This window comes from Camelina sativa, chromosome 14 (assembly GCF_000633955.1).
Source record: "Camelina sativa cultivar DH55 chromosome 14, Cs, whole genome shotgun sequence".
NCBI lineage: Eukaryota > Viridiplantae > Streptophyta > Magnoliopsida > Brassicales > Brassicaceae > Camelina > Camelina sativa.
This window is the reverse complement of record NC_025698.1, coordinates 13,272,214-13,295,465: the sequence shown is the minus strand read 5'-3', so window position 1 is coordinate 13,295,465 and position 23,252 is coordinate 13,272,214. Positions and strand designations below refer to the sequence as shown.

General features: G+C 35.8%; 6 protein-coding genes and 2 pseudogenes across 8 annotated transcripts in view; 2 read left to right on the top strand and 6 right to left on the bottom strand.

Moving 5' to 3' along the window:
- LOC104743547 (ethylene-responsive transcription factor ESR2-like) overlaps positions 1–392 on the bottom strand; it is a 1,630-nt gene extending 1,238 nt beyond the window's left edge. The window contains exon 1 of the mRNA XM_010464612.2: positions 5–392. Within this exon, the coding sequence (XP_010462914.1) occupies positions 5–376 (372 nt within the window). The 5' untranslated portion in view covers positions 377–392. The remainder of the gene's footprint in view (positions 1–4) is intronic.
- On the top strand, positions 5,488–6,755 carry LOC109128765. Its single transcript, XM_019235705.1, has 2 exons — positions 5,488–5,825; positions 6,382–6,755. The coding sequence occupies exon 2, from the start codon at positions 6,433–6,435 to the stop codon at positions 6,640–6,642; it is 210 nt and encodes a 69-aa protein (XP_019091250.1). The 5' UTR covers positions 5,488–5,825; positions 6,382–6,432; the 3' UTR covers positions 6,643–6,755.
- LOC109128764 lies at positions 5,819–6,212 on the top strand. The gene has a single exon (XM_019235704.1). The coding sequence runs from the start codon at positions 5,877–5,879 to the stop codon at positions 6,084–6,086; it is 210 nt and encodes a 69-aa protein (XP_019091249.1). The 5' UTR covers positions 5,819–5,876; the 3' UTR covers positions 6,087–6,212.
- On the bottom strand, positions 6,468–8,914 carry LOC104741304 (histone-lysine N-methyltransferase setd3-like). Of its 3 annotated transcripts, none has more exons than XM_010462123.2 (6): positions 8,511–8,914; positions 8,204–8,370; positions 7,802–8,110; positions 7,455–7,718; positions 6,956–7,340; positions 6,468–6,724 (listed from the first exon to the last, which is right to left on the bottom strand). In XM_010462123.2, exons 1-5 carry the CDS (start codon positions 8,833–8,835, stop codon positions 6,966–6,968), a joined length of 1,440 nt encoding a protein of 479 aa, XP_010460425.1. In that variant the 5' UTR covers positions 8,836–8,914; the 3' UTR covers positions 6,468–6,724; positions 6,956–6,965. The 3 variants fall into 3 exon arrangements, with proteins under 3 accessions (XP_010460425.1, XP_010460424.1, XP_010460423.1); XM_010462122.2 differs by lacking the exon at positions 6,468–6,724 and adding an exon at positions 6,810–6,869; XM_010462121.2 differs by lacking the exon at positions 6,468–6,724 and having other exon boundaries at positions 6,828–7,340.
- On the bottom strand, positions 9,289–10,338 carry LOC104741303 (probable calcium-binding protein CML25). The gene has a single exon (XM_010462120.2). The coding sequence runs from the start codon at positions 10,150–10,152 to the stop codon at positions 9,589–9,591; it is 564 nt and encodes a 187-aa protein (XP_010460422.1). The 5' UTR covers positions 10,153–10,338; the 3' UTR covers positions 9,289–9,588.
- Positions 11,125–12,006, bottom strand: LOC104743546 (annotated as a pseudogene).
- LOC104743544 lies at positions 12,529–14,472 on the bottom strand (annotated as a pseudogene).
- On the bottom strand, positions 15,453–16,897 carry LOC104741302 (zinc finger protein 7). Its single transcript, XM_010462119.2, has 2 exons — positions 16,549–16,897; positions 15,453–16,237 (listed from the first exon to the last, which is right to left on the bottom strand). The coding sequence occupies exon 2, from the start codon at positions 16,209–16,211 to the stop codon at positions 15,606–15,608; it is 606 nt and encodes a 201-aa protein (XP_010460421.1). The 5' UTR covers positions 16,212–16,237; positions 16,549–16,897; the 3' UTR covers positions 15,453–15,605.

Sequence of the window (23,252 nt, the reverse complement as noted above, 5' to 3'; positions counted from 1 at the left end):
GGTGGTGGTAAGAGTCAAGAGAAGGCATTGGGTAGACGAAGTTGGTTCGAGCTTTAAGACCACGCATGGCTCGAGCGGCGCAGTCGTATGCACAAGCTGCTTCCTCCGCCGTGTCAAATGTTCCGAGCCATCGTCTCTCCTTGGACAGTGGGTCGCGTATTTCAGCAGCGTAACGACCCCATGGCCTACGCCTCACGCCTCGGTACCTTATGGTGGAGCCACCGGAGGCGTTGGTTCCGGCGGCAGCTTTTGAGGTGGTTACTGCTCCGGGAGAGCTAGGAGCGGTGGACGAAGGTCTTGATGGCTTTCTCTTGAGAGAATTGTTGTTGGCTTCTCCGTGCTCGGCACCTTCGAGTCTCATGATTGCTTCTTCCATGATTGACCTGACTGAATTTTTTCTTTTTAGCTATTAATTTTTTATTATATAATTCAGTGGTTCTTTTAGGGTTTTGGGGCACCTGAATGTGATGGTAGCTGATTCTGTATTTATAGAACCAAAAAATCACATTAAATTATTTTTTTAAATGAGAGTTACCTGACCAAAAATAAATAAAGTATAAAATGAGACTTGCGTCTTTATTGACTTGTGACTCTATGAGTATGAGAGATGCAGAAAGCAAAAGTACGTTTAAAGAAGTTCATGTTCCACGTTCGAACTTATATGTCTTTTTTACTTTTCTACGGACTTACATAAAAGCAGAGTAATAAGTTTACATGTCTTTTTGATGAGTAACAATATCATTTATTATTTACTAGTTTTCTTCAACCCTTTAACCTTTCTTTCGTCAGAGTTTAAAGGTCTCTCGATAATGTGAATTTATATCCTTTCGAATTATTCTTTTGTTTCTAATGAAAGAAACAAATTTTTCACAATAAGCTTGGTACACTAGATCATCACTTTTAGAAAACATTCTCCGATCCTCTCTTAATAATTTCAAAATACAAAATTGATTCCATTATGTATTTTTCAAACAATTTCCCTGTTTTATGCAGCAGGACCTTTTTAACAGTACTTTTGGGAATAACAATTACTAGTTCTAGTCATTATACTAAATAAATAGTTAAAAATGATGGACACAGTAGTTTGTGGATGGATGCTAAAGAAAATTATGATGTTGGGAGTTGAAAACTTGATAGGAAAGGATTGAAAATCGTGAAATTATTATGATTCTGAATTAATAACACTGGCGGCGCTCAGAAATTGTTCCTTCTACATGAGGTTGTGTTTTGTCTGTTCTTTTTACGAGATTATGGTCGATTTGCTTATTTAGGGTTTTATATTTTGTATATTTGTTTTAATCTGTAAACCAAAGTCACGTGGATTTGTCTCAACTAGGGCTCTTTCTTCATGGTGTAGCCTCTTTAGGGTTTTCGTACTGTAGCTCGATTGTGACTAATGACCCTTTGTGTTTACGGAAATTAATCTGCGCCACTAATTTCATATCGTTTCTTTTGTCAATTAATTTAATTTCCCATTTACATCTAAATCATCATAAGTCTCTTCCACAATCTCCATCAACTAATTAATTTCGGTAGAGTTTCTTAACCGATTAAAGTAATGGGACGTATCACCTCCTCTACTATTCGAACCCTAAACATAAGGGTTTGCACACAATTATCACGTAATTTTCTCGCCATATATCGCCTTGGATCAATCGTAGAAAATGTCTGAATATTTTTCTTTGTGTTATAACGATTTCAATAATTTTATAGTTGCGTGTTGTATAATTTTAGTTCATTTAGGCTGTTTGGTGAAAAATTATAAAGATTGGAAAAAAAAAATTAACTCTCATAACGGGTTAACAGATAAACTATGTTATCTAAATAAAACATTGGCAAAAATATGTCTAGGAAATTCTAGAGGTTGAAGAAACAGAGGTTGTGAATTCCCTGGGAAAAAATTGATTGTGAACACCACCAATCTCAGTTCACAGGCATCGAAATCACTTGTAGAAAAAGTGAGAAATTTGTGACAAGGCTTAACACGATTACTTTCAGCCTTATAGTTTGGTGGGAAGAAGCCAAAACTTCATAAACTCAAAAGTCAATCTCATAAGAAGAACAAAAATAGGTTAGACGGTGGTCATATACAGGATGAGATTCAAGAAGGTAGGTTTTTGGTTCGTCGAAATGAGACTTAATATTCTAATTTCTAAGCGGTTATACGACCATACAAGGACGGTCAATTTGTCAGAGAGAAAACGTGCAAGCTATTAAAAAGTAATCCTATCTATTTTGATATGAATGTTTTCTGTCTTTTTCAAATTCAAATAAACTTTTTTATTAAGTATTATTATTATCATACTATAGCTTTAAATTTTTTTGGGGTAATTCATTTTAGATGATAATTTTTTTTACATTTTTGGTCACAGAAGAAACGTAAATGTGAGTTTGAAAGAAACATGCATAACTGTCCACAGTTCTCGACAATATATAGTTTGTTTACATTCAGATGAAATGAAATTTATAACTAAGGTTTGATCAGTCGAAATGTCTAGGAACAAAAGAAGAAAATGGAAGGCAAAAATGAAGGGGCAAAGCTAGGAAACTAGGTTGCATGCAATGGTACGACATTAAAGTTGATACCAGAATTGTCGCCTCTCTTCTAAACGCGTGGGTTTTTTCTCTGCACAATGCCTCCCTCTCTCTTTTTCTCTCACTCTCTGACTATATAAAACAGTATATTTTATGTTTGACTTTTTTCTCACACGAACGCGATCATGTTATATATAATGTGATATCGATCGGCGCAATAATTAGCCCCGAAACTACTGTAGACAAATACACTATATGGAAAATGTTTGTAGCTACGCAAATTAAGGTCATGTATATGTGATATTATTAGCTAACATCTCAAATAAAAGTACATGTTTAGATATGTATATGCCAAATATGTATAGCAAATATCTCAAATTAAGGTGGGATATGTTCTTCAGGCCACGGTCCATGCCATAGCGTGTGAGAAACCAGAGAAGGTATGGTGAAATTGCAAATTCCCAGTCAACCTCTAACAAAGTTATTGAATAGTGGGCAACCGACTATACTCACTCCAGAAACGAGGTTCGAAGAAGAAGCAAGATGGCTAAGCCTAATCTCTTTTTGTTTGTTTTGTGGTCATAATCTATAACACCAACTCCAATTCATCTCCATTTCTACCTCCAAACTCCATTTTAGAGAAAAACATTTTCCAACCCTACCCTATTTCCATCTCCACTCTATATTTGTCTCTATATTTAGAGACTTTTAATTCATTTCTCCATTTTTTAGTTGAACTTTTTTATTTGCAAATCAGTCCTTTAAATTTATATAGATTTATATTTTATATCTAAATACAGTTAAATATTATTATTTTCTACTTAAACTTATAAATAATAATTTTAAAATTCAGCAATTAACATATATAACATAGAAAATAGACAATACAAACAAAAGTACAAAATAACATTACTACCAATAAAATTTAAAACACATAATATGACTTAAACTAAATATTAAAAACAACTTAATACAACAAATACTAATAACTGATGAATGTTGTGTAATGTAATGTTGTTCAATAATAAATTTTAAATATAAATAACATGCTAAAATTTTTCTTTTTTGCTAAAAATAAAATAATTGGGTCAAATTTGTAAGTTTAATAAATAAATTATCATTATATAAATTAATAATAAGGTATAAGAAGAATATTCTTAGAATATTCTCTTTTGGAGTCAAATATGGAAAAATAGATGGGAGTAAAACCATCTCCAAAATGGAATTACTCCAAAATAGAGTCAAAAATGAAAAAATGGGTGGGAGATGCCCTAATACTCATTTGCTCTATTTCTCCGAATTGTTCTGGTTAATATAAACGTAAAACGTTGTATTGAACGTAAACAATTTTTTTTATGTTGAATTAATGACTTGAATAAAGATCCCGGACCGTATATAGGTTATTTGTTAGTGAATTATATCAACTTAGAGCTGATCAAATGAACTTTTTGTGTTCGTCTAGTCGTTTTGATGAATCTTGTAGTTAGTTGTTATGATTTAATACGATACAATTATACGATTACCCTAGAAATAATTAGTTTGCCAGAAAGATATGAATATTAAAAGCACAGATTTTGGTCCCCTCTTAATCGTACACCATATCTAAATTATGACCTAAATTAACCTACACCAATTTTTACCAATTTATGCATGTATGTGTGTACCCATTCATAGTTGCTTTCACGTGATGATCTTTCATCTCTTTTAACTTAATAGTTCAAGGGCCAAAAGAGATTTCGAAAAGAGGCTCATATCATAATTTTCTCTTTTCCCCACCATTGATTAAGTACCATCATTTGATTTATTTCAGAGACCGTTGCCGGTTGTACTACAAATATTAAACTATGGAAGCCATAAAAAAAAAAATCAACTGTTGAACTGAGAGTTACTTCAGACCTCTTCTGAACAACTTGTCCCCTATGTTTATAAAGCTACCTTATCAATAGCTAGATACACACATTTGGAATTTATTTTTTGTCGTCATTTGGAAATCTAATACTACTAACATTATTTTTGGCAGAGTAAAATCCCCTGCAGCAAGAACAAATAATTTTTAGAACTCTAGAGCAAGACAATTGAAAAACATTGCTTTTTACTTTTTCTTTCAAATATAATTATTATTTTAAATTCATTGAACTAGAACTTGTTAGGTAATGCATTCACTTTTGATATAAGAGTTCAATTTTGAAGATCTTTCTTTTGGTCATTAGAGTAACAATGGAAACACAAACATCAAATGTTTTATTTTCCGGTCTAAGTAAATCATCCAAGCAAAAGATGGAAACTGATAAGACCCGCCGCCGAATCTAGAATCGTATGTTTGACCGTAAATCGAACGGCTGCGATTTTCTACATGGGAAAGAACAAAAACAAAACAAAACAAAAAGATCCACGTGGACTTTGTGTCTATCACATCTGAGTTTGATGTACAGTGGGTCCCATTGAGCGTGGGATTTCATCTGAGTTCTGAAGTAATCAGAGTTTTCTCTTTTCTTACTTTGATTTGAAGCTCTGTCCAAATTTGACACTCCCAAGTCCCCACCCCAAACCTTGGATGCGGTTTTATTAATCTCCTACGGTCACTGTTTTGGTTTTGTAGATATCAATTTGAAATTGATTTCGATGGTATATATTCCAAATTAATCTAAATTGGATTATTTACAAAAACAGTAAGTATTGTCCTTATATAAGAACCGGCTTTGGTTTAATTTGAGCAATTGAGCTAAGAATAAATCCCAATTAGAGAGAATCACCTAAGTTGACCAACGATTCAATAAGTCCCACAATAGTCTTCTCCCGTCAAATCAAAGCAACTCATACGGAAAAAGTAGTTTCTAGTCTCTTTCCCAATTCAATTTGTTTAGCTTCTAAACATTGGAACCTCACAGAAAATAAGGTCAAATGAAATCTTCTAGAGTCATGGTCTTCGGTTAAAGAAAGAATTGCGTACTAGTAATCATCACAAGTGTCTTAGCTTTGTTGCCGACACGTAACCACAAAACTCACCTAAAACCGACCCTCTTTTTCATGCTGTTTACAAGGAGAATGATACGACTCTTCTTTGCTTTTAGATACCTCACCACCATTACAAATTCTTAATTATCATTTCATATGTATATATTATTGACACACAAAGAGAGAGGGAGATGTGTAAGAGACTAATTTGGCGTTGCCCACCAACCTAACTTCCCTTCTACTTCATCAACAACTCGTGTCCACTTTTCTCACACAAACTTTGGTTCAAGATTATAATTATAAACACGCCTCCCGCGTGAATAGAAAACGCAGACATCATAAAAACATCATAAGAAGAACTCATCTGGCTTCACTACCGCTTTGCCATGGACAATAAGACCAATGATGGGCATGAGAGTGTTCCTCCTATCCATAGCCAAGTCGTGAAGATCAAGAGAGAGTTTGAGAAGATACAACACCCGTCTCTAAGGCAGCCTGAGATGCCAAGGGTTCTTCGCGAGAGCGTGAGTCCACGGCGTTCTCGTTCTCCCTTGGGCTTAGGAGAGAGAGAAAGACCCATCTCCGTTGGGAATTGATAACAAAGAGAGAGAGGGAGAGATAGAGATAGGTGATCCTCTGTGTATTAGGGTTTCTCTTTTATCTTCAATGTAAATATCTCTGGTGAATATGATGAGTTTCCTGTTAAATATCCTGACACGACATATCTTTTGCCTCCAATCCAATCTCGCTACTCTAGTTCATAGATTCATGTAATCTAATCTTGAGGGGGTAAACCAGCTAGTTCATAGAGAAATCTTGATTGCTATATATGTTTTTCAAAATGAATAACCTTAAACAGATTCATCTTGGAAACTGACGTTTGAAACNGACATCATAAAAACATCATAAGAAGAACTCATCTGGCTTCACTACCGCTTTGCCATGGACAATAAGACCAATGATGGGCATGAGAGTGTTCCTCCTATCCATAGCCAAGTCGTGAAGATCAAGAGAGAGTTTGAGAAGATACAACACCCGTCTCTAAGGCAGCCTGAGATGCCAAGGGTTCTTCGCGAGAGCGTGAGTCCACGGCGTTCTCGTTCTCCCTTGGGCTTAGGAGAGAGAGAAAGACCCATCTCCGTTGGGAATTGATAACAAAGAGAGAGAGGGAGAGATAGAGATAGGTGATCCTCTGTGTATTAGGGTTTCTCTTTTATCTTCAATGTAAATATCTCTGGTGAATATGATGAGTTTCCTGTTAAATATCCTGACACGACATATCTTTTGCCTCCAATCCAATCTCGCTACTCTAGTTCATAGATTCATGTAATCTAATCTTGAGGGGGTAAACCAGCTAGTTCATAGAGAAATCTTGATTGCTATATATGTTTTTCAAAATGAATAACCTTAAACAGATTCATCTTGGAAACTGACGTTTGAAACAAGCCAAGCCTAGAGAACTTACAGTATGGTTCTTATGCAGCACTCGGTGTCTCCATAGACGATAGCAGCTTAACCCTTCTTGTGAGGTCTTTCATGACATCTATGATCACTGACTTCTTCTGAATTCGGTACTTGATACTCAATTCTGCTGTGGCTGAGACACCTTGTTTGATTATAGCCTCATCTTCAATTATCTTTGTCGGAAAGTGGCTCAATGCAATCACACAGAGGGCAATTACAGTGCGCAAAACGGCCATCTCGTTCGCAATTCCAAGAGGGGCTGTGGAGGACAAAGATTTGAGCGTGTCTAAGTCATGCTTCTCAACTTCCACCAATTCACCACAAAGCAATATCCTTATGGCTGCCAACAGTCGTCCCTCTACTGGCTCTGGGCCTCCTATGGTTACCTAGTATAAGAAGAAAAAGATTAGAGAGATGGTTCAGTTCCATCATTTACTTCTTCTTCTAGGAAGTAAAGACTACTCAATATATCAAGTTAAACAGAATGACGGTTTGAAGACCTTCAGATTTGGTAATTCTCCGGCCAAATTTAACTGGGAAAGCAGCTGGCGTTGCCATGGAGCTGGTGAAGAGAACTTTGGGGAAGAAACACCAGCCGCCATGCTTGCAGCGTCCATGAGCTGTTCATCGTATTTAAGCTCAATGGTGTCGTACGGATTTGATTCAATCACAAATCCGTAGTCCAAAAGGAAAAAATCGTTACTAAGGCAACCATAATTGAGTAGCAAAGGATCGTTTTCTTTGACTTCAGTCTCTACAACAACCTGATGCACAACAAAAGAAGAAACATCAATTACAAACAGTCAAACAAAAGCCACTATATAAAACAGAGATCTAACACACAAACCTTAACTAAGGTATTCGAGTCAGCTCCGTTCTGTTCTTGAATGATCCGAACATTTGGTTTAAAGCTGTGGTTGCACATATCTATCAAAGGAAGCATCATGGGGACATGATCAGAAGATCCTCCACCATGAAGCTTTTTATTACCATGTAACCTAAACGCTCTAGTTGAAACAGCTGACATGGTCCATCCAAGGGCGGATGCATTAACATCTTGTCCACTGAAAGGATGATCACTACTAGCCTTAACATCTTCAAGAGTACGTCTAATCTCTTGCTCAAACTCAAGAAGAAACCTACATCTTTTATTGACCTAGTCCCGATAAAAAACACAACAAATCTACATCATCTGATGAAATGATAAAGAATGCGACTCAATCTCGATAACTCCAGCAGTTTATCTAACCTGGTAAAGAAGAGGAGCATATTGCAAGTTCTTGATATCTTCACCGGGAAAGAATATAGGAACTGTATAAGTCTCCGGGAGATTACTGATGTATGGCCACCAGAAAGAATCAGCATTGGCTCTTTCTTGCAACAATCTCAATCCCAATTTCATTGCCCACAGTTCTTCTGCCAAACATTTCTCTAAATCAGTAACTCTTACAAAATCAACCAAATTTTGGGAAACTTGATTACCAGAATCATCCTATAAGCTAGGGTTTAAGATTCAAAACGAAGAGGCATAATATTGGAACGGGGAAGCGCTTTACCGGGAACTCGACGGGCCAAAGCGGTGAGGAGAGAGGAAGAAGACGATGACGCATCGTTTGATTCGAAGCGTAAGGGAATGTGAGGAGGAAGAGAGATTAGGTTGGTGCCTTGAGGGATTTGCTCGGTGGAGATGAGGCCGATACCAAATTGAGTCTCCTGAGAGAGCTTAACGGCGTGGTGAACGAAGCCGCCTTCTCTTTTGATCCAACGGACGAGGTCCGGCGGATGAGGAGCCAACCGTGATGGCTGAGACGCTGCCAAACATGTGAATGGGCGAATTTGAGCTGCCAGAGAAGCCATCGCCATTTTCGAATTGGCGGCCATGAGTCACTTCGAACAGAGCTGACCCGGTTCAGTGTTTGTTGCTCGAGAGCTCTGTCTGAGGATGAAGATCCGGATCGGGTTTAGTTTTTATTCGGGTCAGGTTAGATTTGCTGGGTACCTTCCGATTTCGTTTTAGCTAATGGGCTTTTTTTCACTTTGTTTTTTCATCACCAATATGACTTTTACTAAGTAGATAAAGTTAACAAAAATAAAAATTATAAGATTTATGTTTTTTTTTTTGTCTTGGTCTATGCACTAATGCACCACTACAAAGCAAATTTTATATCTAAACCAAAAATAAAGTGCTTTATTTTTCTCTAACCATTCAAAACATTTGTGAAAAAACTGAAAGAAGAATATGAAACAGTCTCTATGCAAGTTCAAAAGTCAAAAATAATAAATTTTAGGTGTAAAGGAAGGTGAAAGAATCAAATTAGCCTCTAACAAAGAGAAAGAATTAAGCCTTAATTATGGTTATTATTTATTCACATACATAAATTTCACAGTATATGCATTCAAAATATCCAATTCCAAATCAGAACCGAATACAAAACAAAACAAAAAAAAAAAGTTATAAATAAAAAATCACGTTAGTTTAAAGGGAAATCACAAATCCCAAAGAACAAAAGAACAAAACAAACAAAAAATTATTGAAACAATGGTGTGGAGTGGAGATAAACAATGAGTACAAAACGAAAAAGATTGGAACACAAAGAAACCAGTTTCGGTGCGTCGAAGAGGGACATAAAAACTCTACCTCTGAGCACCACCACCCATGACGTTATCACGTCTAGATCCCAAAGTCATCATAATCTTAAACTCCTCGAAATCAATCGTACCATCACCATCCTTATCAACACCACCAATCATCTTCCTACACTCAGCGATAGAACATTCATCACCAAGACTCCTCAAAACCTCATGCAACTCCTCAGCCGAGATCGAACCGTTCCCATCGATATCGTAGACCGAGAAGGCATCTTTCAGATTCTCCAACACGTCATTCTGATCCATACCTTTGGTGTTCAGCTCAACGAACTCTTCGAAGTTTATGTAACCGTCACCTTTACGATCTATCTCGTTTATGGCTTTCTCTAACTCTTCTTCTGGTACCTCGTGGCCTAGGCTCTTCATTATTGCACCTAGCTCCTTTGACGAGATCTTCCCGTCTCCGTTCACGTCGAACTTTTTGAAGACAGCTTCGAGTTCTCTGATCTCTGTTTTGCCCGAACGTGCTTTTTGGAGGTAAGGTGAATCCGCTCCGATGCGGCCATTGGAAGTTGATGAACCACCACCGTTGGATCCTTTGTTGAACATTGTGTTTACTTTGTTTCCAAAATCCACAAAAATGAGAAAAAAAAAGAGAATCGAATGTAGAGAGATATCCGTATTTGTGTGATTCTCAATAGGAATGCGGATGACTCTCTTAATCGCTAGCTAATTTTGGATTTTTGATCAACTAAATCTGGAATTGTTCCTTAAAACTCTCTATCTCTCAGTTTATGTAAATCCATAATTAAAAATTGAATAGCAATTAAATTAATATTTGATTTTTTTTGTGTGTGTATATTATGCGTAAGTACTGCTCTTCCAATATCGACCGTTTCTCTTGCTGTATATAGTTAAAATTTAACAAGTGGATAATGGATAAAAGATTTTGTATAATCATTTAATTTCTGTCATTTGAATTGTTAAAACATCATAATCACAACTTCAGAATTATCATTGCAAAGTCAAAATGATCATTTGTATTTAAATAAGCCATTGGGTATACACTAGATGTTGATTACTTGCATTTATTAACACGAAAATAGTGATTTGTAATATCATCAATCAACTTCGTCCCTAATGTCTCCATAAATCTCGGCACAATCACGGTCTTATGGATCAAACCTTCTTTTGGACATGGCTATCTTTAGAAATCTTGTAAAATTTACGGATTGCTACTACTAAAAAAATAAGATATCTATAGATACTCTGTACTTTGATCTTATCACATCATCCGATAATTGTTTTGTGAAATATAATTGAAAAATTCTAAACCGAAGGTTTGAAATGTTTGGCTCTAGTTACCTATACACTTTGACGACCACACTCCATGATATATTGCATATGTTGTTCATAAACTGAATCATCAGTATGTGTTCTCTTCTTTTTCAACGCAAATAGAGTACGGTGATAATACACAAAACAATATGAAATATAAACTAATAGCTCACGCAACCGTTTTTATATTGTCTGATCTAAATCTTCATGTAGATTTGTCTCTATTCGGAGAAGACTTGAAAATATTTTAAAGAAGTTCTTCATATCTCCTAAGATGAACATCGACTAAACAGCCTAAAGTATTTTTTTTTTCACTTCGTAGATGATTTGACGTACGGTGGGGGAGCTCGTATGAATGAAACAATTATGTAATGAACAACCTCATATTATAACAAAAGAGTTTATCATCAATCTTCTATCAACTGTCTCCAACTTATCTTCTGCTATTTTTGTCTAACAATAGAAAGAGAAAACAAGAGAGATCATAATCGTCTTAAGGTAAGATCCGGATTTGAGCTATTATTATCTACACATCCATTTGCCGCAACCGAGTTAAGATCAAAGCCTGACTCTTTGACAGCCACCACCACCGGAGCCTCAGCTTCCTCAACGACCTGACGGAAGCTCCCTGGCCAGAAGAAGTCGCCACCACCATCATCATAGTCAAAGAACAATGGCACGTTGTTTCAAAAATACCCTTGTTGATGAAACCTAGAAACAAGAGGCTGAGGCTGGGATAAAGTGTGGTGAAGTAGAGCGGAGTGAGCTTGCATCCCGAGGGAAAAAGAAATGTATGTGTAAGGCCGGTGATGGTGGCCAAACATTCTTCCCATGTGCATTGCTCGTTTGGCCATTGTTCGTTCACGCTTGTGAGCGTTCTGGTGACCTCCAAGAGCTTAAGAGCTATAGAACTTGCGTCTTCAGTAGTTGCAAGAGAAGACTCTCGGGTTTGCCTCACACATTGTGCTCCTTGTATCACCGGTGCTCGCTTCCGAATCTCCTATCTTCTTTGAATAAACGGTTCCATTGTTTGCAAGTAGCTCGTAACCGTTTCAGGGAAGTAGCCGGAACCGGATAAAGTATCTCATCTACCAAATCGTTAAGAAGCTCCACTGGTCTCGCCATTGATCTCAGGCTTAGCTGATTGTAAAGTTAGGTTTTTGCTTTTCACCTTTCCTCTTTCTTTGCCAACATATATACAATTGGATAGGAGCAAACTAAAATGTTAATTTATGTTGAGAATGGAAATCTGCTTTTTTTTTATGTTTCGAATTGTTGGTTTAATGTCGGTACAAGAATTGAATCGAGAGGTCTATATGAACCAATTAAACCGTACCGCCATAACAATTCTATCTGATCTCTCTACCTCATTAGTTTCGGAGAGTCCGATTTTGATATTTACAATGGCTTCTTCTTCTTTTTCCATCCGGATTGGGATAATATATATATAGGGCCTTCACATACTGATGCAGCTCATCACATGAAGTACAGAGTGAGGTCAGTTCAGGTAATGACTGGTGGTGGTGTTCTTTTGTTTGAAACTTTTATCTATGTATATTGCTTATCTTCGTTAGGATTAGTATTTGAAATGGAAGCAATCTTCACATAAAGTATCTCTCTTTCTTCATGATGTGGCAGGAGATCTTCAGCTAGAGAGACCATTGAAAGACTAGCTTATGGAAATCAATGTACTCTAATCTCTCTTTCTCTTTACATATGTTATGCCTTCACATTATTTGGTGCATTTTCTTACCTCAAAAGTACTCTGTTTTTCGAGCACTCATGCCCTTTCCACACAATGAAAAGGGGAGGAGGGGTGAATATATATATAAACATTGTAGATCCTTAGAAACACTCGTTTATGTATTTGTATGGACTTGAGAGGTAAAATAAATAATTTCCATCATTAGAAGCTGACCGCCTTTTGTATCAAATCACTTTGCAAACATTTTTAAAAGTCTCTATTTTGTTTGTAGATTCGTTTAAGACATAACACTTATTTGTTTGTTAGACATATGCTGTACGAGACATGTTTAGACCATAATAATACTTTAAAAAAACTGTGTTTAAAGCAAGCAAGCAAGCAAGAAACACAACAAGACCACATCTAGTAGAGGTTGTTTTTAGTCTCCAGCAGGTAGCTCGATTTGGACCAAACTTGGAACGTAATTAAGAGGAAATGGCCGAAGTCCTCGTATCAGAAATGGATCAATCGGATCAAAACCAAATTCACTGACTTGATTATCCTCGCCGAGAATGTATATCTTATCGGTGCAGAGGCTGTCGTCGTAATCCATCCATCTCTCACAACACACGGCGACTTTCTTATCCTCGTCAAACAGAAAATTTACCAGAAAAGTAATTTGAAGATCAGGGCTCAAATCCAATGCAAAGACCTTGTTCCAGGACACCGCGGCTTTGGTGGAGTCATCATCAATCTTACTTGTCACCCATATCTCAGTCTTGCATGTAGAATCGGGTTGTAAAAACACGGAAAGTTTCTCGTCCCTAACAGCAGAAAGTCTCAAAATTTCATACCCTTGGATGCTGATAGGGAAGAGGCACAAACAGAGATGATTTCTCAGTAGAGAAGTCAAATCTGAGCAATGACAAGCCAAGTTGCGGTTTTGATTTCTCCTTGGCAAAAAAATAAGAATTTCCCTTCACCGACACGATGGCTTCTTCAGCCATCACAGCGGTCCAGCCTGGTGGAGTGAGATCACCAGCAGGAGTCCTCCACGAAACAGAGGAGTTAAGGTCGTAGATTTCTGTTTCTCTGCCAGAAGGACTAAAGCACAAAATTTTGTAGCTTCTTTGACTGCAGGAGGACTTGTTGTTGTTGTACCCGAGAACAAATGTGATGAATTGCTCCCAACCATTGCCGGCTTCGATCCACCTGGTTTGACCAGTAAACGGGTTCCAAACCACTATTTCATATTGGCATTCGGTGGGGCCGGAGATGGATTCGCGGACGCATATCAATAAGCCGTCGCAGTGAGAGACTTTGTACATTTCGAATTGACGTGAATTGTTAGAGGAATCTGGTAGGCTAAGCTCTCTTTTTACCTCCACAGATGGAAGAGGAGTAACATCATCTCGATTGGTTATGCTCAACGGACAAATCCGGCGCTTCTCTGTCATGATGAGAAATAGAAACTCCTTTGCGGCTTTATCGCGGTGCTCACTCGCGAATTTCCTATCTTCTTTGAACAAACGGTTCCATCGTTTGCAGGTAACTCGCAACCGTTTCAGGGATGTGGCCGGAACGCGATAGAGTATCTCATCTACCAAATCGTTAAGAAGCTCCGGTATCGCCATCGATCTCAGTCTCTGCTGCTCTTTCTTTAAGGGTTTGTTTGAATTTTAGTACGTTTACTATTCCCAATTAAATAAGCAGTACATTTAACTCTGCCTGTCTTAGATATAGCGAGAGAAAATAAGGTAGCTGGGTGAGAGAAAAGAAGGTGGCTGGGTGACTGAGAGGTAGAGGAGAACGTAGAAGTGAGAGAGAGGAAAGTGGGTGGGTGACTGAGAGATAGAGGGAACGTCGGGTCAGCAGCAATTTTTTTTTTTCTTTTTTCTCTCTTTTCTTATTCCTTCGACATATCTTTATTTATTTTTTTTTTTTATTTTTTTTTTTTTCGTTTTACTGTTACACCTCCATCTCGTTTATGGCTTTATCTGGTACCTCGTGACCTAGGCTCTTCATTATTTGCATCTAGCTTCGAGTTCTCTGATCTCTGTTTTGCCCGAACGTGCTTTTTGGAGGTAATCCGCTCCGATGCGGCTATTGGAAGATGATGAACCACCACCGTTGGATCCTTTGTTGAACATTGTGTTTACTTTAATTCCAAAATCCACAAAAATGAGAGAAAAGAGAATCGAATGTAGAGAGATATCCGTATTTGTGTGATTCTCGATAGGAATGCGGATGATTCTCTTAATCGCTAGCTAATTTTGGGTTTTTGATCAACTAAATCTGGAATTGTTCCTAAAAGTTCTCGGTTTTATATATGACTTACGTAAATCCATATATTAAATATGCATAGCAATTAAATCAAGACTTTTATATATTGGTCATGCGTTAGTAATGCTCTCCCAATATGAATCTATCTCTCTACCTATATAATTACTAACAAAGTAACAAGTGGTGGATAATGGATCAACGATTTTGTATAATCATTTAATTCTGTCATTTGAATTGTTAAAACATCATAATCACAACTTTAGAATTTTTTATTCCAAAGTCAAAATTTTATCATTTGTCTTTAAATATGCAATTGGGTATGTAAGGACAAAAATAATATACACTACATGTTGATTACTTGCATTTATTAACACGAAATAGTGATTTGTAATATCATCAATCAACTTCGTCCCTAATGTTTCCATAAATCTCGGCACAATCTTATGGATGCAACCTTCTTTTGGACATCGCTATCTTTAGAAATCTTGTAAATTTTACGGATTGCTACTACTAAAAAAATAAGATATCTATAGATACTCCGTACTTTGATTTTATCACATCATCCGATAATTGTTTTGTGTTTACCATACTTTAAAACTTGTAGTTATAATGAAACAATTATGTAATGAACAACCTCATTTAATATAACAACAGAGTTTTTTCATCAATCTTCTATCAACTGTCTCCAACTTATCTTCTGCTACTACTATATCTAACAATAGAAAAAGAACAAGAGAGATTATAATCGTCTTAATTCTCAAAGTCTTAAGGTAAGATCTGGATTTGAGCTATTATTATCTACACCTCCATTTGCCGCAATCGAGTTCAGATCAAAGCCTGACTCGTTGACAGCCACCACCACCGGAGCCTCAGCTTCTTCAACGACCTGACGGAAGCTCCCTGGCCAAAAGAAGTCGCCACCGCCATCATCATAGTCAAAGAACAATGGCACGTTGTTTCCAAAATACCCTTGTTGATGAAACCTAGAAACAAGAGGCTGAGGCTGGGATAAAGTGTGGTGAAGTAGAGCGGAGTGAGCTTGCATCCCGAGGGAAGAAGAAGTGTATGTGTAAGGCCTGTGATGGTGGCCAAACATTCTTCCCATGTGCATTGCTCGTTTGGCCATTGTTCGTTCACGCTTGTGAGCGTTCTGGTGACCTCCAAGAGCTTGAGAGCTATAGAACTTGCGTCTGCAGTAGTTGCAAGAGAAGACTCTCGGGTTTGCCTCACACTTCGTGCTCCTTGTGTCATCGGTGAAACTATGGTTGAGCTTGAGATCTAGTGAGACAGAGTTCGATTCTTGATTGGATGAGGTTTCTCCTCCTATGGCTGGTTCTCGCGAGGCATCATCAGATTCAGTCATTTAGTCGAAACTTCTCGTCTTTTAACCTGAAATCATATTAAAGTCAAAGCCGATATCAAAAGACAACAATCTATGAATCTAAAAATTGTACAAAGAAGAAACGGTAGGTAAACTCTTAAAACAGAGTAACCACTTAGTTCAAAACCTCAATACATAGTTCTTGAAGACAAGAATCAGTTAAGTTCGAAGCTTAAAGACGACTAATCAAAATAAAGCTTGTGAGATTTAACTAGAAGGAAAAGAGAAAAAGATCGAAGGCAGCAATTAAGTTTAATAAACAAGAATCAAAGATCAGATAGAGAGAGAGAGAGAGATGTTTAGAGAGTACTGTGCTTACGAAAGTAGGAGATTAGTTGAGATCTGGGGGAGAGACAGCCGACAGAAACTGAAGTGGTTGACTTGAAAGCTATGAGGCAGGAAGAAGAAGAATCTAGTTATAAGAAAAGTGGTACTTCTTGTGTATACCAAAAATGGGCCAATTCAGATGTAAGGAAATATATAAAGACAGAGAAGAGATAGGATTGGTGAAGAAGAGCATAAGAACAAGAGGTACTGAAGGAATGAGAAAGAGAGAGAGAGAGAGTTATGTTTTTAAACAAATGTGGAAACGCAAATGTTGGAGAGATGGGAGATGGTGTCTAGTGGAAACACATGGGAGAATAAAAGTGTCTGCCAGTTAGACTTAGACCTCTGTTTTTTTCCAATACTTAAACGATTTTTCTTTCTTTAGGGGCACACTTAGCCAGGTGTAGTACTTTATTTTATCCTAAGTTAATCAAGTAAACAAATAATAATATATCTCTTTAATCAATTTATCTAAAGAATATTTTGTATTATTATTTTACAACAGTGTTTGTAAAGGTGAAGCCGTATAGGCGTTGGTACGCACGTCGAAAGTAGTGTTGTATTATGCGTTCATTTTGACGTGCTATAGCAAACTTTTTTTCATTTTTAAAGGGTAGCTTTATAGGCAAACTTTGTCATAATCACTTTTAAAAGTTCACAAAACCTTTGAAGTTTTCAAAACTTTTTAAAGTTACAGTTCATAATTGTTACAAAGATTGGATCGACGAGTCACTTTGGACCATATATAGTTGAGCCATCAATAATGCGAGTCTTTAATTAGCATCCATGATTTCTCCAAAAGTTATATTTTAAACAGAACCCGAATCGAATGATTCATTTATTTTATTTTTGTGAAAATCGAATGATTCATATCTACCAACTTTTGTACAAAAACTTGTAACATAATGTTTCCAGAATATCTCTTTGGTATGGGATGAGTTTTGACCGAAAAAATAATATGATGTTACATCTAGATATCAACTTTTACAACATCTTACAAGTCAGTAAAAAATAAAATAAAATTATTAGTCTTGGTGCTAGTTGAAGAGTTATGATATTTTCTAAAAGATTTGCATGAGAGATGAGATGTTTAAAATCAATTATACAGAAGAAATCAAGAACAAACAAATAATATAATCTTACATATTGTATTCTTCAATTATTGATCTTACTAGCTCAACAGAGTTCATCATTTAATTTGGAGATTTTCATGAACTATATAATAATTGAACTCGGACACTTAAGTTAAGATATAAAACGATTTGAAGGCAATGAATTTGATAATGTTGCATGGAGCCCATAACATTCATTCCCCCGGCTTCACCTTTTCTCTAGGATGTGGACATTTTTTTGCTGTGTTTTCTCTCTGATATATCACATGTGATTTTAAAGTCTCTGCTTTCTTTGTCTCATATCTATCTAACTTTTTTTTTTGTTTTGCAAAGTTAAAAAAACATTTTTCTGATACTGTGTTGTTTGTTACCAATAATCACTCGTGCGGTAAAAAACGAAGGTGTTAAGGTTTTTGTTCTATGATAACGTTGTTAACAATCAATTTACCAAATACTTTTACACGTAAATCTTTTAGCAATGGGATATTTTACTAGTCTGTTAATTTTGTCATAATCCCTGAACTTTGTTACCGACAATTACTGTTAATTCAACGACTGTAAAAAACAACAAAATTTAGTCGTTGCCATTGATTGCTATCAACTACAAAACCAAAAAAAAAAGAAAAAAGTAGATATCGTTGATTCGTTGGTCATTGTTAGTGTTGCTAGCTAGGGGACGACAAAACGTACGTGACAAATGATATTTTTCATTACTTTTTTTTCCCATCGGATTAATCTCTATACAAAGAGGCGATTGTGTGTGTGGAGCAAACAATTCAATTCAGGGAAAATCAATCTTGGGATCGTGGCAAAAGACAAAGAGATAATGGTGTCTCCATAATATTATCTTTTTTTTTGTGTGTGTGTTGATGCATTGAGTGATTATGACATGTGCCCACTTTTGTTTCATTTCCATCTCAACTTGTCTGTGGGCCTTTGGGTCCACTTCAATTCATTAGCTTTTCTAGTCACATTTCACAGATGATTGTTCCATCGTTTCTATGTTGCTGCTTGATATTTTTATGATTTATTTTCCTGGGGGTAATAAGAAGTTGAACAATCGAATGATTTTAGAAAAAAACAACAACAGTGGACTGCTGCTACTATGAAAAATGGAGCTAAAAATTGGTGCATTCACACCATAAAGCAGTAGTGAGTTTCAATTGAATCTTATATTGTTACAATATGATGTGGTCGATTAATTATTTAGAGCAGTTCAGATCAAATTCTGCCAAAATTCATAACTGAAATCAGTATCTAAAATAAATTCTTTCAATATCTTATAGCTTACCAAAATTCTGATTATCAAAATTATATCGCCACCAAAGTATGCTATACATTTCCTAATATTTTTACATAGTCATTTAAATTCGATAATGTAAAAGTTTTAGATAGTTTAAAGTATTTTTACAAAGTCGGACTACATACCAGTCTTCAAATTTTGGAAACTCCACTCTTTGAAGAATCTATTCTGCATTGCCTAATATTTTGTCTGATGATTACTAACTTGTTGAATAAGCGGTGGAACGTTTGCATGAGGTCAACTTTACACACATCCACTCATGTTAATTAGCAAGATTAACCTACCAATCAAAAACTCATGCATTAGATATAGAGATATTCATAAAATTAGTTTTTAGAAAGTGATCGTTTGAACGCCAAATATAAGATTTTACCGTAAAAGTAATTGCTAATGGATGGCTCATACTTGTAAAACATAGGCCCGGCTATCAAGTTATTTCTTTTTGTTGTGCCCATAACCCACAGGTCCCAGGATCGGAACCTGGCTCTGATACCATAACAATATTCTTGTAACAGAATTACGAAGACACGACGAACTAGAGAGAGACTTTGAGAAAGTGAAAAAATATTTCTTATTCTCATTAACTGTAAATGTTGTACAAATAATTCTAAGCTAAGTAAAGTAAAATATACTTATACTTGTGATACAGAGTCCATAACAAAGGGCTGACTGATGAGGATATTAGGAGGAGATATTGGACTGTTGATTTTGCGAATAATTACGTAAACAACACATGAAAGTCACGTACGTACCAGGTGAATCTTATCTTACAATAGTTATTTTTCTTTTAATTTTTGTTTTTTTTTCTGAATCATAGATATATGCTTTTTTGTACAGTAGTAACAAATATCGATTTTAATATTCTATATATATATATTTATTTATTTTAATCTAGTTAGACTTTTTCGTTAATATTAGTTAAGAAAGAAAAAAAAAAGGATTGCGTAGATTCTGACTTGTTCGAGAGTTGTTTACATAGACTTCATATGACTAATATATATATAGTTATTAAAAAGTAAAAACTATGGATTATGGATATGTTGTTTATGAGATTTAATCAATTACAAGAATTCCATTGGAGAAGTAAGATGTTGGTGTTGGTCATTGCATATAGTATACGGATGTTATAATGTTACGTAGGTATGTACAAAGTACTCAACGTCTCTACCTATACAGTATACGGTTTGTAGCATTGCCATAAATAAATGATCCACTTACATAATTGAGGAATATTTTTGTGTATTCAACCATAGAGGAAGTATATAGGAAAATATGAGATAATAGATTCAAACTTGATTAAGAGTTAATTATACAATATTATTTGAACGATTAATCTTCAACTACGGTCATCCAAACCAACATATTCCCACTAAAAGGTCATAACTATAATTACTATGAACCCAACAAAGTAATAGAAAGATTGATTTTTGGTAGCGGAAGAGTCCGAGTAGAAACGAGCTCCAATAGCATAGATCAAATCGTCGGATCTTCCAAGGAAGCCTACAAGCTTTGATCCACGTCCCCTCTTCGGCTCCAACGTGAAGCCTACCAAACCTCTCATATCTAGCTTATGAAGTCACGAACTGAAGCACCGTCACGTATGATCGCTCACCGCATGGGCCCCCGAAGAATTTAGTAATCGCTATGATGTATTCTTGTGGGTACTCAACTTCAAACTCCACCTAAAAAAAACAGAGCTCTTATAAGAAGAGAGTAATAAAAAACCAGAGCAAAACAAAACGGATAATCAATCATCTAATTATTTAACTCAACATATGCATAAATGTAAAGACCTTTGTTTGGTCAATAGAAAAAGCTCCGTGTTCTCGAATCGCGAATTTGTCATTTGCCACGTAGTGGATCCTGATATAACTCACGCCTTTGTCGTCTCCCTTACAGTAACCTTCCTCGCTCCGTCGTCGAATGGGTATCCATCGTAGATATCCGAAGAACCTTGAGGTGGTACTATCTCTGACATTTCGTTGACTTTTTTGGCAGCGGAAGGGCGACGAGTCAAAACAAGCTCCTAAAAACATAATAGAAGTGACATCAAATGTTCCAAAGAACCCAACAAGTTTTGATATGTGTATGTCCTCACGCTTTAACACGAAGTTGCTGCCAAACGAGTCACCAAACATAAACTGTCGAGATATTCTCCCATATGATGTCGTGAACACAAGGCTACGCACCTTTAGATAAGTGTTAATTGTTCTGGTGGAGGAGGGCCAACGCCGTTGTCAACGTCAATGCCAACACCAAGGCCGGTGATTAGTAAAACACACAAAAGGCATGAATTATACCATCCATATTTTCTTTCTTTTTACACACACTCTCTCTTTTCCTTACCTTTTGTGTTGCGTGCTGTGAGACAGTACTTGTGCTTATACAATAAGCAAAGTGCAAAGGGCGTTCATTTTTTGATATAACACAATTTATTTACATTCAGATATTGTATATGTTAATATTTATTTAGCTTTTGTGTGTTTACATAAAATGTTCTAGTATCTGAATACTAGCTATAGGAGCCTTAAGTTGAAATTAATGGTTCAATTAGTATTGTATAACTGTTACGTTCATTCTATACATATTTAATATTTCTACAACTCTGTCAAATAAACACAGTGTATATATCTCCCAACATCTTGTCTTTTAGGCTCCAACTGGTGACCAGTTTTTAGAAAAAGAATGGACATGAATGTGTTGTTCCTCTTTGTTCCTCATGTTTGTTACCATTTACAAGTAACATATCTTCCAAATTCTGAAACATGGACCCCACACTATTCTTATACGTTCTTTTTTGTTTAGGAATCACAGAATAAATTTGTTCCTCTTCAATTTGTTAGTAGAACAAACAGAAAAACAAATTAATTATTATTTAAAAAAAAAAATAATTCAAGCAAAATCTAATAAATTGTAAAAAAAATTGATGATAACGTTCAAAGGAAGACCTCACGATAAAAGAAGGTACATGATAACGTTAAACTCTTCTAAACTTATATCTTTTGATTCAACTAGTTCCACAACTTATATTTTAAACAATTTGTACATATCCAATATCAAATTCAAACTCATCTTGATCTATCTCATAATTATTTCATGAACTGTTTAATAATTTAAGTCTTATAAAATACAACTATAAATAGTCTTCAGCACAAAAAGCCATCGTATAGAAAAAAAACCCTACGATCGAGAGACGTAAAGGTGAAAAAAATAATCATACAATATTTTTTAGCATGACTTCTTTTGTTTTTTTTTCTGTTTTGCTTACATTCTTGTGTTTGGTTTTATTAATTTATGTATTTGATTTTGATCTTTAGAAAAAATTTGGATTATGGCAAGTTCTCAAGAGACTAGTGGATCATCACGGCGTAGAGGTCTTTCAAGAAACAAAGGCAAATCAACCACTGCATCAGGGATCGATACCGAAGAAAAGGTATATATGTTTTGCATATAACTATTTATTAAATTTCAATGCATATAGGATGGATGTATTTAAACGAAACATGATTACTGAGTATGTATATATTATAGTATGTGTGGAAGGAAAGACATTGTCAAATTATGCTTGAACTCGTTATTACGGAGCTAAAATCAAATGACCACTCGAGTAAAATGCCGAATGTTGCTGGTAGAAAAAGAGTTGAAAACAAATTATTTGAGTTNTTTATTTGAGTTGACCGGAGAGAAGGTTGTTTGGGATAGTGAGATAAAGAGCAAAATCGAGTACTTGCATAAGCTTTGGCAAATTAATAGGCAACTGATGGAACGCACAAGTGTTGTTGTTGATCCGTCCACTGGACAAATAATTATGTCAACATCTTGGTGGAATGATCGAGTTGCTATAAGTCTCTTTGTTATCATTTATAATATTTTTATATGAATAGAAAATTTTATTCTAATATGTTTTGAATCATTGACAGGAATTTGGAAATAAAGATAAATTTGTTCGGGTTTTGAAGAACAAGCCTTTGCCCTTCAAAGATTTGTTGGACCAGATATATGGTCAACATGATGTCGATCAAGATGAACGTTACTCTCCGTTTACTTGTGGGGCACATCTCCAGGAGACACAATCTGCTTTGGCAAACACGGATGATGTAGTAATACCAAAAACACAAGAGGATGCATCAAAATCAAAAAATTGATGAAGATGATGAAGTGGATGATGAACCAACAGCTGAAAAAACGAGATTAAATTGCTGAGCAAATATGATATGTAAAAAGACGTGGTTCAACGTCTATAGTTGATTATTTTTTATAATTATCATATTAGTATCACGG